Here is a 14,873-nt window from a genome sequence, read left to right as displayed (position 1 = left end):
AAAGTCCAGCCAAAAGGCCACTCCAATCATCTCTCTCTCCACTCAGCCAGTCTTCTCCACGTCCTTCGGGCCTAGTTCTTGGTTATCTCATTTCCTATCTTTCTTCTTATTCAGCTTCGAGGAGGATCAGCATTTTTGCGAGGTCCCAGTCATGTAAGAAAAAGGGTTAAACATTTCAGTCTCTATCTGTCCCAGAGCTCCGGCACTCCCACACTCGCTGCTGCTCCGGCCGGGCCGGCACCTCCTCACTGCATTCCCCCCCCTTCTCCTCCTGGGCCGGCCGCTATCAAATTCAGACACCGGCTCTCCTCTCTCTCTCTCCTGGGGGGGAATAGCTGCCCGATGTCTCTTGGGGCTCCTCCACCCTTCCATCCTCCAGGGCCTCCTCACCCCCATCTCTGTCCAGGCCCAGGCCTACCACATGGCCGCCCCTCTCAGCCCAGCGGCAGCGGCTGGACCAGGGAGGGAGATCCGACCTCCTTCCCTCGAAGTCCCAAGAGAGCCTTGCAGGGCCGAAGCTCTGCTTTTAACCCCTGTGTGTTCTCAGAGGTGTGTCCAAAAACCCACTGGCCACATCAGGTGCCAATATCAAAATCCGAGCACCCATTGGTTTGACCACAGCATCCCAGAATTCCCACTTCTTCCTGGTCAAACCACCGCACTCGTGTATCTTTATAGAGAAGTTAGAATCTTTCATCTGTTCTGCTAAAGTGCTTGACTTTAAATTAAAGAGGGGAGGCCAAGGGAAACCTGGTCGTTTCATTATTTAAAGCAGCTTAGCCAATCATCTTTTCTCCCAATGTCTTGATGACTAAAGCATATGCTGTTGTATATGAAGAAGAATCTGTAAAACATGTAAATGCATTTTATGTGATCTTCAATCACAGGTTTTTGCAGAGTAAAGGACATCCAGGAGGAGAGGTTTATGGTGTTTCCTTTTTTCTTGTGATTTTTGTAAATAAATCCTGACTTTCCAAGTTAAGCACTCTCTTTCCCAACTGTCTCTCTGTCTGTGTACAGTGGGGATATCTCAAAACTCTTCTCCATTCTGTTCCAAATACCAGAGCTACTGCTCTTTTAAGAAATGTGTAACTTTTTCCTCATCCCTGTGGCATGTGGCAATACCATCTCTGCTGTGGAGCTGTATTTTAGTTTATGTAGCAAACCCAATGAGACGTGGCAATGCTGTCCTGAGGCAGAACAGGATCTTCAGGATCCCTGTATGTTAAAACCTGTGGATCTGTTAGAAGTAATTTCTCTGTGATGATCTTTGTGTCAGTCAGAGGTGACGAGGGTACAGCCTCGAGGCTCAGCTGTTCTCACAGATCTGTCTTTGGTGGAAACAGGGCAATGTGTGTGTGGAACGTTTTGTATTCCTATGAAATTTTTTTGGAAAGAAAAGCGGCGTAACCCCATTTCTGCATCCAGACTTAATTTGTTCTTACTGAAATAAAGGCCAGCACTAAAGACTGCAAGCAGCAGCTTTAAAATAACATGGGTGAAAAGTGATGTTCTTCTTGCTGTGCTTCCAGAGGCGCTGCGGGCACACGGGCAGGGAGAAGGAGCAGCGGGAATCCCGCACTGGAGGCAAAACTGGGACGAGCTTCACCTCACAGGTGAAAAGTCGGGATTCAAAGTGGGGCAGCATCTGAGGATCAGGTGTGCAGGGAATGAGCAGGGAGTGCAGGGACAGCCAGGGAATAACCACACTGCTGCTGTCCCCTCACGTGGCTTCCAGCAGCTCTGGAACAGCGCCGCAGCTGAAACTGCGAAAAACAAGGAACATGCAACATAAAGTTATTACGTGTCTATGCATCCCAGTAATAGCTTGTAAAACTATATATAAAATTAATGCGTTTGTAGGTTAAAATTCATGTTACAAAATATATAAACTGATATAAATGTGGAATTATAAATATAGGTATAAAAACATATTCATTATAGGTATAATAAGTGGATTATGATATAATAATATATATTATATTATCACCATGGACATATTATGGATTTAATTTAAAACATTACATTGTAGATATATAATGGGAATAATTTCTTCCAAGTATCCAATATATATATATGTGTGCGTATGTATTTTTATATATATGTATATATATATATATATATATATGTATATGTATGTATTTATATATAAATATATACTAGTTACCGTGGAGATATTATGGGTATAATATATCCATATATGGATATGATAACATTTTTATAACGTGTATATATATGTATAAATATAACAATATCGATATATGAATACATTATTATGTATGATATCCATACCGGGCATAATATATCCATAATATAGAGATTAAAAACATATAGAGATTTAAAAAAATAGTTTATGGATATCCATAGTGCATGGCTACGGATGCAAACATGTCCATATAGGATATAAGGGATATAATTTACATGATTTATGATCATAGCCACATAGGGTATGATTACATATTACATACATAGGATAAAGAGGCTGTAACAGGTATAACAATAGGTATATAATGCATAGAACGGGTGTAATTTATATAATTTTTAACCATACCCATGTCACGGTGCGCCCTCAGGGCCCTGCGGGCTGCCCCCCGCGCTGCCTGTCGCGGCTGCCGGACACCGACTGGCGGCAGGCTCGCTGCGGGCTGAGGTCGGTATTTATTTATGGCAATAATCGTTACACTCTGTTTATTATTTGCCGCGCTGGCGGCGGGCGGGCCCGGCGCGGGGATGGGCGGGCGCGGCTCCGCCAGGACCCCGCGGGCGGCGGGCAGAGCGCGGCGGCGGCGGCGGGAACAGGTCAGTGCCGGGGGAGGGAGCCGCGCTGGCTGCTCCCCCCTCTCCTTCGCGTGGGCGCGTCCACCGCCTTCGGCCGCGAACGGGCGGGCGGAACCATCGGCGTCAGGGAAAGGGGAGCCCGCCGCGGTCGGTACTCCCCCGGTAGGGAATGGGCCAGCCCGTGTGTTTGTTGTGAGCTGGCGGGAAGGGGCGGTACCATCCCCGAGAGACGGGGGATTTGGGGGACGGGAGGGCACACCTCTGCCATCCCCATCCTTCCACCGAGGGACATATATAACCACATATATCTCTATAGAATATATCACATATATATCTATAGAATATATCCCTCTTTCCCTTAGGTTGTGTCTTGTGTTCCTCGTGTCCTTGTCCCAGAGACCGGGGCTGGGGTGTCCCTTTGTCCTGACAAGGTGAGTTTTCCTTGGGATGTGATTAGGAAAACTGAGGTTCTGGAGGCTTTTTAGGACTTCCTGGCAGTCCATGAGCTTTTTCCTTAAAATCAGGGTGTGCTGAAAATGGCTCTGCTGATAACTTCCATATTTCCCAAATAAATGGACTGTGAACAGCAGAACCGATGGAAATGTAGGGTAAAAATAAAATAGTAACAGTAAAATAAAAACAGTAACAGTAGTAATAATAGTGATGATAATAATAATGATAGCAGCAATTTCCATTGAAATTGATGAAGCTTCTTAAGGAGTTCTGTTTTCAGCTGTGTATCTTTAGCATTTAACTTTGGCTTTAACAGTAAGAGAAGCATTTTTATTTATTTTCTTATTGCAGAGAACCAGCAGGAATAACGGTAGTGGAACATCAAAATTTCCTGTTGTGTGTGTGTGTGCGCGCGCCACGTATTGCGACCCCAGGCCCACATGACCATTTATAAAAATGTCTGCAAAGATAAAACTGACAGAAATCTATTAGGACATGTTCCAGTCATAGTGTTGACTACTTTGTGTGCTTTTTTAAAAGTACAGACATGCTACATGCTGTATGTAACCAAACTAGCTGAGCACAAAATTCTGGTCACTCATAGGGTTGGCAGATCCCAGAGTGGTTTGGTAGAAAGGGACCTCAAAGCTTATCCCATCCCGCCCCCTGCCATGGGCAGGGACACCTCCCACTGTCCCAGGCTGCTCCAAGCCCCATCCAGCCTGGCCTGGGGCACTGCCAGGGATCCAGGGGCAGCCACAGCTGCTCTGGGCACCCTGGGCCAGGGCCTGCCCACCCTCCCAGCCAGCAATTCCTAATTCCCAATGTGCCAAAATCTGTGCCTGCCCTCTGGCAGTGGGAGCCATTGCCTGGGTGCTGTCCTTCCATCACTTGGAAATTGTCCCTTAGGTACTGAAAAGCGAAATTCAGATCACCCCAAAGCTTTTCTTCTATAATCCCAACTCTCTCGGCCTTTTCAGATTGTTCTTGTGTAATGAAGAGGAGAAAATATTGCTGTCTTGGATGTTTTCTGAGAAACAGATCCTCAGACTTGTTCGTAGAGTAAAATGCAGCGCTCGCAGCCCAAATGAGTGGGAAGTGTTTGTTTCTGGAGACAGATCTTTAACCAAGGGATTCTAACATCACCTCTCTGTTCACCTGGTGCCTTTACCCTTCAAATCCTGGCTTTTATTTTGGGCTGAATATGTGGAACCAGAAAAACTGCCCCTTTTGCAAGAGTGCGGAGTGACCCTTTGTGGTGCTGGATTTGTCTGAGCCCTGAGAGCTTCCTGGCTAAAAATCTGAAAAAATCCTGACTGAACTGCCTCAGAGTGGCTGTGGTGTGGGCTGCATCACTCTTACAAAAAACAAAATCAACAATTTCCACTTTGGCTGAGCATTTTGAGCTTTACAGCCAAAATGCATCTTTAGAGATGCACTTTAGAGCACTGTGTCTTTATTTCAGTGTTGGTGTCGGCAGGACTTGCTGAGGCCTTGCGCCAGTAATCCCAGGCCTAATGGCCCTCTCTCTCCCCAGAACCCTTGAGTCCTTCAGACAACTTTATTTTATTTTGATGCATTTAAAGAACAAACAGCACCCGATTTCCACAGAGTCTTTGTGAGGAAAAACACCCCACTTCATATCAGTTATGTGGGTTTTTTTAACTCCCCAGCAGTCCCAGGTGCCTCGGCCTGTCCCCGGGCGCGATGGCGGCGCGGCGCGCTCTGAAGGCCGTGCTGGTGGATCTCAATGGCACCCTCCACATCGAGGACACAGCTGTGCCCGGCGCCCAGGAGGCCCTCAAAAGGCAAGTTTCCCCTCTCTTCTGGGTTTGCTCTGGGAGGTTGTGTCAATGCTGTTTGCACAAAGGGGTGGGTGAGTGGGGTGAGCACGTGGCCGAATCCTTTGCGCTGTGTTCGTGCCAGGAGAGCTCGGCAAAGGGTGGACAGAGGTACTGGTGTCACCTGAGCCCCTGCTGCTTTCCTCAGTGGCTCTTCCTGTGTTTTTTGACATAAAACCCCCAATATTCAGGGTGTCTCCACTGATTCACAGGTGAGACAGCCACAGCTGAAGTTGAGTTCTGGTAAATTACGCCCAAATCAGTTCAGCTGAGCTGTTTCTCAGGGCTCTGATTGTCAAATCTTTTAGATCTGTGCTGAGATAAAGTGGGATAACAGAAAAGCTTGGTCTAGGAAGCAAGGCAACCTCTGCAGCGTTTTAATTTCATTCAGACAAGGCTTTTCTTGGTTATTACTGTTTTTAAAGTTTCTTTCTGCTAGGTAGGTAACCTCATTTCTTTTTACTTTTGTAGGAATTTCAACACATTAATAAACAGGGCAGTCAAATTAACTCTTTCTCTTTTGGTTAAAGAGTGCCTGAGGCACAGCAAAGTGATTTATTCCAGCCAGGTCAGTGGTGAAATAGGACACACAATCCCAGGAATATTTGTGGTGTTGCAAGAGAAGACATCTTGCAATGGATGAGGAAAAATCCCAGAGTGATAGGTGATATTGTGTTGAATGAAGTGGGACACTTTAGGATTCTGGGGCAGTAAGGATTAATCAGGATATAGGAGCAGAACTGAATTCTCTACTGGAGCTGAATGGGCTGCTAAGGGTTTTATACAGCTGGACTGTAGCTCAGAGGAAAAGTTCACAGAGGGATGAAAAAGCTGCATTTCCCACAGGTAATGCTGTGCAAGTTATTATGTCCTTAAGATGTAAAACTGCAAGGAAGTAAAAACTGCTGAAACACTGGGTACTCCTTCATTGCCCTTTCACTCACTACACTGTTTCCTGCTGCAGGGAGAAATGAGAGTCGATGTTCCTGAAATTCCATATAATATATGTGTGCTGTCACAGGTATGGAGGGCAGGTGGCAGAGAAAACAGCCAGGTCTTTTGGCTCAGAGGTTTGGCAAAAATTATTATCCCACTCTCTTTTCTGCCAGTCCACATCCCTCTCCTTCCCAAAGAGAAGCTGGAAGGAATGGCATGCAGCTTGCTTAGGGAAAAAATGGAGAGGTGCCTGTTTTAGGGTTACTACATTCACAGTGGCCTATTGAGGTACAGAGGGAAAAATCATAATATTTTTTATTTTATGATCAACCAGGGGACTCTTTTTTCAGCTCATACATGTGAATGGTCAGTGTAAAACAAGAGATAGAAGGAAGTGGCAGGAGAAAGCAAGTCTCCAACTTTATTCTGATGTTCTCCACACAGTCCTGATGCCTGTGTTTGTTCCTATAGCAACAGAGAAAGTGATGGTGGGGGAATAATTAAATGGAATGCTGTTGAAACTGTCACTTAAAATTATTTGATTGTTTGGCAGCATTTACTGTCAGCACAGGGCAATAATGTGGTTTTATGTGATACTGGTGTTCCTCAGGAAAGGGGGAAATGGCTGCAGAAGCTGGCATAAAACCACCACCAAGGTAACACAGGCTCCTGGAGCCTCCTGAACGAGCCACAGCTGCTGGGAAATTCACCCAGCAGTGGAGTTCAATATATTAATTCAGCAACAAGCTTATTTTGTTTGCTTATTTTGATCAAGAAGCGGGACTGTCTTATTTATTGTGTAGTTTGAATAAAAAGGCTTTTCAGAATAGTTATCATGGATGTGCTGGCTGCTGCTGTGAGGAGGGAGCTGCAATCACAGTTTTTCTAAGGAATCTTTGTGGTAGGGGAGAGAGAGGAGGGGAGGATGACTTCTCTTGGTCTGAGGGATGTAATTCTTGCTGTCTGTTCCACATCATACAAATTTTTGTGTGGCACCAGTCACGTGTGCTCTTTGCATCTGTCTCAGAATCTCTGCTGGTCAGAGTGACCCCAAGATGCGTTAGAAAGTCTCTTTTCCCAGCCTGGCAGTCGAAGAAGGAGTCATAACTCTTCAGTTCTTGTTCTCAAGGTTGTTTATTGTTTCTTATCTATAAAATTCTTTCTCCAACCTGCTGAGGTCTGTCTGGCAGGTCGGGTTGTGGCACACTGCCCAACCTTGGGGTAGTGTTATCTTCTTATACTAAAAACTACATGTACACTATTTACAATAACTTCCCAATATCACCTATGTTAGACAGTGAGCTTCTACTCTAAACCAATCTAAAAGTGCCAACATCCCCCAGAAGATGGAGGCTAGGAAGAAGAAGGAAAAGGACAAGGCACGCCCAAATTTCTGCATCTTGGGACCCTGAGCCTCCATTCTAAACATCTCAAAAATCTTATTTTTCATCCTGTGGTGAATTCACTATCATTCTACCTAAACTTTCATGGCTTGTAAATCCTCATACAAGGTTGTTTTTTTTTTTCCCATGGGTCAAGATCAAAGTCACAGGTGTCTTGGGCTCTGTGCCAAGGTCTCTGATCCCCCTGGGCAGGGCTTCGAGAAGAAGAATTTCCTGGTTTCTGGTACATCTGCAGCCCTTGGGGCTGTTTTTAGCCCCAGAGAGAAGCAGAGGTGTGGGAACAGGAGGAGCCTGTGTCCAGTTTGCCCCTGTGTTCCCCCCAGGCTGCGCGGTGCCCCGCTGACCGTGCGGTTTGTGACCAACACCACCAAGGAGAGCAAGAGGGACCTGCTGGAGCGGCTGACGCGCCTGGGCTTCGACATCGCCGAGCACGAGATCTTCACCTCCCTGACAGCAGCCAGGAACCTCCTGGAGCAGCAGCAGGTGCGGCCCCTGCTCCTGGTGGATGACAAGGCCCTGCCTGATTTCACAGGTGAGGTGCTCAGGAAGCAGCTAATTAACGAACAGCAATTAACGAGACGTTGTGGTCTCGACCGTCGACAGACCACCAGCCATGGTGGAGCCTAAGTGTGGAATGCTGCAGGGTCATAAAGGTCCTTTCTTCATTTTAAATCAAACATCAAGCAGCCTGAAGTTGTATCTACTTGAGGAGCAGTGGGAATGGCAGCCAAGGCCTTCAGATAGTCAGGAATTCAGGTAAAACTCAGTGCTTTCCATTCATTTCCAGTGTAAAATATGAAGTAATAGTTATCACGAGGTTATTGGTGCTTTATTGGACCTACCAGTGCTGATTTTTTTTGTAGCAAAGATGTGCCAATTTGTGCAATACCTGACTTCCAGCAGAAGTTTTACTCATAAAGAGCTGAAAAAACTGTGTGTAGGCACACACAGCAGGCTGTTTCTTTGTTAATGAATTATTATTAAATGCAAAATCTTCAGACAATTATTGCTGATCTTATATTTAACATTTATGTTTCACCCCATGTACTTGGATGCTTTCACTGGTGACAGAAGGTTCATCAGCCTGAGTCCTCCAAACTGTCATCCCTAAGGACTTGGTTAAGATCTGCTTTGCTAACAGATGCTCCCATTTCCCTCCCTCAGTAATCAAGGGAGCAGAAAATGATGTGTTCTCACTTGGACATCAAGAGTAGCAAAGATACCCACATTTTTAACATACTTAGAGTTGAAAACTGTATACTGTACACTCAAAATTTCTTATTTAAAGTCAAGGCAAGCAGAAGTTTGGATGGGTTGCCTTGCCCTTGCCTTACAAACTGAAATATTTTGGCTGTGTAATTTAAGTAGGTTGTAATCTTGCCAGGATCTAGGAGTTTTCTGTTAAATTTTGGTGCCATAGTCTGGTCAAAAAATTCAGGGCTGTCAATGTTCAGGAGAAAAACCTCTGTGAGAGCAGTGAAACCTGGTAATCTGTTCTACCTAACAGCGTATTCAGAGAAATGTGCCCCCAGCAATATTCAGCAATATTTGTGCTCCAGGAAGGCTTTCCTGGGTGAGAAACAGCAGAGGCAGCAGCCCTTTCACTGACAGCATTTAAATCAGCTCAGTCTCCATGGTTTTGGGATCTTTACATCAGTTTTTCGGGAGCTGATGCTAATTTTGTAAAAGATGGCACAGTCACAGGTAACTTGGGGTCACATTGGTGCATCATCTGTTTTGCTGGGGTCTGGAGTGAGTTGTTTGATTTGTTTTTTCTACAAGGGCTTTGGCTCACATATCCTCAGTGCTGCTTTTGGAACATGTCAGTACAGTGGAGAGTGCTTTAAATTCCAGTTAATGGCTGCTATTGGGCCGTTCTTGGCTAATCTCTCTGTTAAAGTTGGGCACAGGCAGATGAAGGAATCCTTTCCTGGTTTAAGGGATCAGATGCTTCTGGGCGATGTCACAAACCCACCGTGGCGCCTCTGAGTGGATGTTCTGCTGGCTGAGCCACCTGAGGGACATGCAGCAGGAGACCTGAGCCAGCCAGGAGCTCTGGTGGTGCTGCTAAAGGTGCAGAGGGTGTGTCTGAAGGTGGAACAAAATCCTCAGCTGATAACATGCCACTAGTGAAACCCTCCTGCTGGTGCTACTCTGCTTCCACTGCTGCTTCTGTCCAGGGGTGGGACTGCAGTGGAGCTGTTCCCAAGGGCACTAAACCACCTTGAAAAAAACCTTCCAGAAAAGTCCAAATTTATCTAGGGTAACAGCTTTTGGGCCATGTTGCAGTACTGTCTTTATTGTCAGAATCAGGCTGGTGCATGGAACAACAGTCAGTGGAATTTCCTGTGGCTAGAGGGAGTAGAAAAACTGGATGGGATTCACTTGAATTCCTGCTTTACTGTCTTACAAAGCACATAAATGTATGTAGAGAGGGGTTCTTAGATGGCAGGCAGTCATTCAGTTAAGAGAGGGATTTTTGTGTCCTGCTGCATTTCAGTGGGAGCAGTAGCAGAATTGTTCCACAGCTGCTGTTAAGAATGTCCAGATCCTAGAGGATGGAACAGTCTGGATAGACCAGCACCTTTCCCACAGATGCTTTCTTCATCTGTAAAAGACATAAAAGCAGTCTCTGTGCTTTGACTGTGTCAGAAAATGCTTGGTTTTGCCTTAAAGTGATTAAATGCACTTTGCTGACTGTGGGCTGCTAAGTGTGAATGAAATCCTGTCTTTCCTAGGGATTGGCACAGATAACCCCAATGCTGTGGTGGTGGGACTGGCTCCTGAGCACTTCCACTACGAGATGATGAACAAAGCCTTTCGGTAAGGCAGCCCCTGGCAGGGGCTGGAGGGGGAGCTGTCTTGTGCTGGGCTCTCTTTCTGGGAATAAAAGAGTGGTAGGAATATCACACACTATGCAGCTTGTGAGGGAGCCACTAACCCTGTGGGATTTGGGTTCTCCACCAGGAGCTTGAGGCAGTCCAGACCTCATTTTTACAGCTTTCAGGCTAAATAATGCAGAAGTGCAGTCACAGCTGTCACTGAGGGGAAAAGTTAGCAATTCATCAAGGGGAAATACACAAAACTAGGGATGTGGGGAAGCATTCTCAGAATTAATTGGGTTGGAAAAGACCCCCATCCCATTGAGTCCAACCTGTGACCAATCCCCACTGTGTCACCAGCCCAGAGCATTGAGTGCCACATCCAGGCCTTCCTTGGACACCTCCAGGGCATCTCCTTCCAATACCTGGCCAGCCTTTCCATGGGGAAATTCCTCCTCATGTCCAGCCTGTACCTGCCCTGACACAGCCTGAGGCTGTTTCTTTTTCTCCAAGAGGAGAGGCAGATTCTGTGTTCAAAGCTCAGCCTTCAGAGCCTGTGTGCTGTAGGGAAGGAATCCGGTGTTTAGGGCAGATTATTCCTTACCTGCCTAATGCAGGATATCCAAGAGTATCTTCTGTTCAGGAGTGACCAGCACAACCTGTTGGGCCAGGTGGGCTGTGGAGCTGATCTTGAGTGTTTTATTTTTAATGCTCTTTTTGCCTCTAGGCTGAGGGGTAAGTCAGAGCCACACTCCGTCTGTGACCATCCATGAGTGCAGAACCATGTGTTCTTCTCACTGGTTCTGGCTTGACTCCACACTATATTTTAACTTGAAAAGCCTGTTCAGCTTTCAGACTCTGGATGTGAGCCTGTAGGTGAGCATAGCCCTGGTGATGTGTGGAATGAGCCCTTCCCCATCTTTGCTCACTGGATGGGGGCTACCATGGTTCTGCACCTTGAAATCCAGTGAAAACCCTCATACCAAACACCTTAACCTGTCTTTAAACCATAAAACTAGAAGAGGGAGTATCAGTTACTGCCCACCAGTGTCTTAGGGAGGTTTCTTGGAGTGAGAGGCCAATGCTGTCCTCATCTGCTGCCAGTTCTGTGTTACATCAACAGATGTTGACCCGAACTGACCCTGTCTGCCTGGTTAGTAAGCCTTGCCAAAGGCATTGATTTTGGAATTTTATTTGGGTCATTAGTGGACTCTTAATTTCACAACTGCATGAGCTTAACCTGTTCCCTATCCCAGTGCTTACATCAATTGATTTGTATTTCTGTCCTAAATATATTAATTGTTGAATAATATCCATCGTTTGCTTCGGGCTGAAGAACAAAACACTTTAAAAAAGCCAGGATGGGTTCTGTCTGGCCTGTAACACCTCACTGATTTGTTCTGGGTGTTTCCCCCCATTCTCTATGGGGGATAAACTTTTGCTGGTGTCAGTTCTGTTAGGCCTGATGGAAACACTGGGCACAGGCACATTCTCTTCTTGTCAAGCCTTGCCCTATTCCTTCCCCTTTACTGCTCAATAATTAAGTCACTTGGGATTTGCATTGAAAATGGAATTGCATCGGGATTGCAGAACTCTGAGGTGAATCTGATTAAATGCAGATATCTAAGCGCAGGTTCCTGCGTCTGTGCTGGTGATCTGGGCTCTGGAGGGATAAGAGAGGCACTTCAGGGCATTTTTTTACCTAATAGTGCTTAAAATAGGGCAGTTGAACTGTGCCCTAGGAGTGCTTTTTCCTCTGCACCAACTGTGAGGAGTCCAGGCTGACTAATTATGTGGCAGGCAACTATTCCATTGACACCCAACATTAACTTAGGTAAATCTAACCCAACACAAGTCCCAAAACGAGATATGCAGAGTCTGGCCGTTCTCCAGGCACCACTTGAAATGGCTGAGACTAAATTTCTCTTCCTTTATAAGTGGGATTTTGATGCCATGTTTGAAAGAATTCTCTCAGGTGAGATCTCTCCTGCAAACTGCTGAACATAGTGGTTGTGGTGATGCTGTCAAATTAAATTTTTCTGTGTCCTAAAGGCATCCTCCCATCATGAACCATGTCTGGCTGCTCACAGAAACACAACCCAGCTCTCTTCTTGTTCAGCTTGCTTTGCAATGCATTGATTCAATAGGAGTGTTTTGCGATAATTAAGTGAAATGAAATATCATTTATGCCCTGCTCAGAGCTTCCAGACTTCTCTGCAGACATCCTCCAAGGAGAATCCAGCTCACCTCAGCCAGCCTGCTACAATAGGGGCAAAGCAAGACTTTGTTTTCTTAAAGGCTTTTGTTTTGTTTTGTTTTTGTTTTGTTTTGTAAATCAGGGGTTGAGGGGAAAATGAATCCTCCTTTCTGCCCTGAGAGTAACAGCTAATGTTTTACACTGGTGTGATAAAGATTGGAATGACCTGCATTACCTGGAGAAGGTGTAAAATCAAAGGGAAGATGTTTGGCAGTGCAGAAGGCAGTTCAGTGCTTGTTGCACTGAAACTTGGGAGGGGAGGACTGCAATAATTGCTGTGCTTGGTGCACCAGGAGCATTCCTGTAGTGCAGCACCTACACAGCTTCCCTTTGCTGCAGGACAGGGGGATGCAGTGTCTGCTGTAATGAAAATCTCCAGAGCACAAAACAGAAATAAGTTGCAGGTTCTGTGGAATCGAGCCTGCTCAAACTCCCAGGGTAAACAGGGAAATTCAGAGGGACATGAATGCCTCAAATGGCTTTGAGCTTTTTTTAATGCAACTTGTTACTGTAATTCCTTCAGTGCTAAAATATAAAGGTCAAATTATTCATCCTGTACTTGTAAGAAATTGTTCCCTGTGAGGGTGGACAGGCCCTGGCCCAGGGTGCCGAAGCAGCTGTGGCTGCCCCTGGATCCCTGGGAGTGTCCAAGGCTAGGCTTGGACAGGGCTTGGAGCACCCTGGGACAATGGAAGGTGTCCCTGCCCATGGCAGGGGTGGAATGAGATTAACTTTAAAGTCCCTTCCAACCCAAACCATTCTGGGATTGTGTGAAAGCCTCTTGAGGCCTTCAGTTGTAAATATACTTCCTTTAATATAATTTTTGTGCTCTCATTCATTCATTCATTCATTCATTCATTCAGGTTGATTTTGGATGGGGCGCCTCTCATAGCGATCCACAAAGCCAGGTATTTCAAGAAGAAGGATGGCCTGTGTCTGGGACCTGGACCTTTTGTGACAGGGCTGGAGTATGCAACAGACACCAAAGCCACCGTGGTGGGGAAGCCAGAGAAGACTTTCTTCCTGGAGGCTCTGCGGGGCACGGGCTGTGCCCCCGAGGAGGCCGTCATGATTGGAGACGTACGTGGGCACAACCTCAAAGGGGGCTCCAGAGCATGGAACTGTCATTTCTAGAGAGAAAACAGAGCTGGGGAAGGACCCAGGAGCAGCTGAGGGAGCTGGGCAGGGGCTGAGCCTGGAGCAAAGGAGGCTCAGGGGGGCCCTTGTGGCTCTGCACAGCTCCTGACAGGAGGGGACAGCCGGGGGGGTCGGGCTGTGCTCCAGGGAACAGGAGGAGAGGGAACGGCCTCAGGCTGGGCCAGGGGAAGTTTAGATGAGATATTAGAGAAAAATTCTTCATGAAATAAGACTTTGAGCACTGGCACAGGCTGCCTAGAGCATTGGTGGAGTCCCTATCCCTGGAGGGGTTTAAAAGCTGTGTGCATGTGTGGGACATGGGTCACTGGTGGCCTGCACAGTGCTGGGGGAAGGGTTGGCCTCAATGGTCTTAGAGGGCCTTTCCAACTTAAACAATTCCATGAAAGTTCACAGGATTTAGTGTGTAATCCATGGGGTTTTCTCTCTTACTTCAGTCACTATTTGATCAGGCAGAGAGCACACACAAAACCACTCCTGTGACAGTGTGACCGATGGGATAGCTGAAAGATCTGACTCTGTGTCACTGCTTTTAAGTGATGTGCAAAGCAGAGACGGTTATGGAAGTGTCTGTGCCCACTAACCCCTGCTCTCCTGCTGTGTCCCAGGACTGCAGGGATGATGTTGGCGGTGCCCAGCAGGCAGGCATGCGTGGGATTTTGGTAAGGACAGGTAAGTACTCAATGGATTGATCATTTCAGGAGACAGTGGTGCCTTCAGTGGTGTCACTGTGTGCCCAGAAGTGAAGGAACTCTGAGCCCTGGGGCCAGACCCCACCTTCCACATCCCTGCTGGGGTGGGGCAGAGGCAACTTGTCAAGCAGAACATTGTGACAGCAGGGCTAGAGCACAGGACAGACCCCAGCTGATGGCAGGCTGACCAAAGTCATGGATGGGGACTGCTGCTCTTGTAGGTGTGAATTTTTGCTCTGACTCAAAAATCCAGAGCAGTAATCACAGAACAGAGGGAGCTGTTACTGTCACACCTTAGATTGCCAAAATCAGTCACAGCAATGTAACTTCTGATCATGCAAGAGCTCTGGTGACATTCCTTAACAATTACAAATGTAATTTTGCTTTGTATGGAAGTGGAACCCGGAGGGATTGACAGGTATTGTTTGTGTTGTTGATGGACCCATGGACTGGGAAAGGTCTCTTTGAGGTGGCAGCTGCTCATGCCACACAGTGTGATATGTTGAAAATGAAGGGAAGTTATCCGGCTTTTCTTG

General features: G+C 46.5%; 1 protein-coding gene across 3 annotated transcripts in view; it reads left to right on the top strand.

The window, feature by feature from the left end:
• HDHD2 (haloacid dehalogenase like hydrolase domain containing 2) overlaps window positions 1-14,873 on the top strand; it is a 361,944-nt gene that overhangs the window by 343,992 nt on the left and 3,079 nt on the right. Inside the window, exons 1-7 of one of the 3 annotated variants that reach the window (XM_059493192.1) lie at window positions 2,789-2,799; window positions 3,141-3,209; window positions 4,905-5,039; window positions 7,735-7,943; window positions 10,150-10,234; window positions 13,354-13,570; window positions 14,254-14,317. In XM_059493192.1, the coding sequence (XP_059349175.1) occupies window positions 4,939-5,039; window positions 7,735-7,943; window positions 10,150-10,234; window positions 13,354-13,570; window positions 14,254-14,317 (676 nt within the window). In that variant the 5' untranslated portion in view covers window positions 2,789-2,799; window positions 3,141-3,209; window positions 4,905-4,938. Of the gene's footprint in view, window positions 1-2,788; window positions 2,800-2,997; window positions 3,210-4,904; window positions 5,040-7,734; window positions 7,944-10,149; window positions 10,235-13,353; window positions 13,571-14,253; window positions 14,318-14,873 lie in introns of those variants that run through there. The other 2 variants (XM_059493194.1, XM_059493195.1) reach the window with 2 other exon arrangements.

Source organism: Ammospiza nelsoni, chromosome Z (genome assembly GCF_027579445.1).
Source record: "Ammospiza nelsoni isolate bAmmNel1 chromosome Z, bAmmNel1.pri, whole genome shotgun sequence".
NCBI lineage: Eukaryota > Metazoa > Chordata > Aves > Passeriformes > Passerellidae > Ammospiza > Ammospiza nelsoni.
This window is presented reverse-complemented; position numbering and strand designations above follow the sequence as displayed.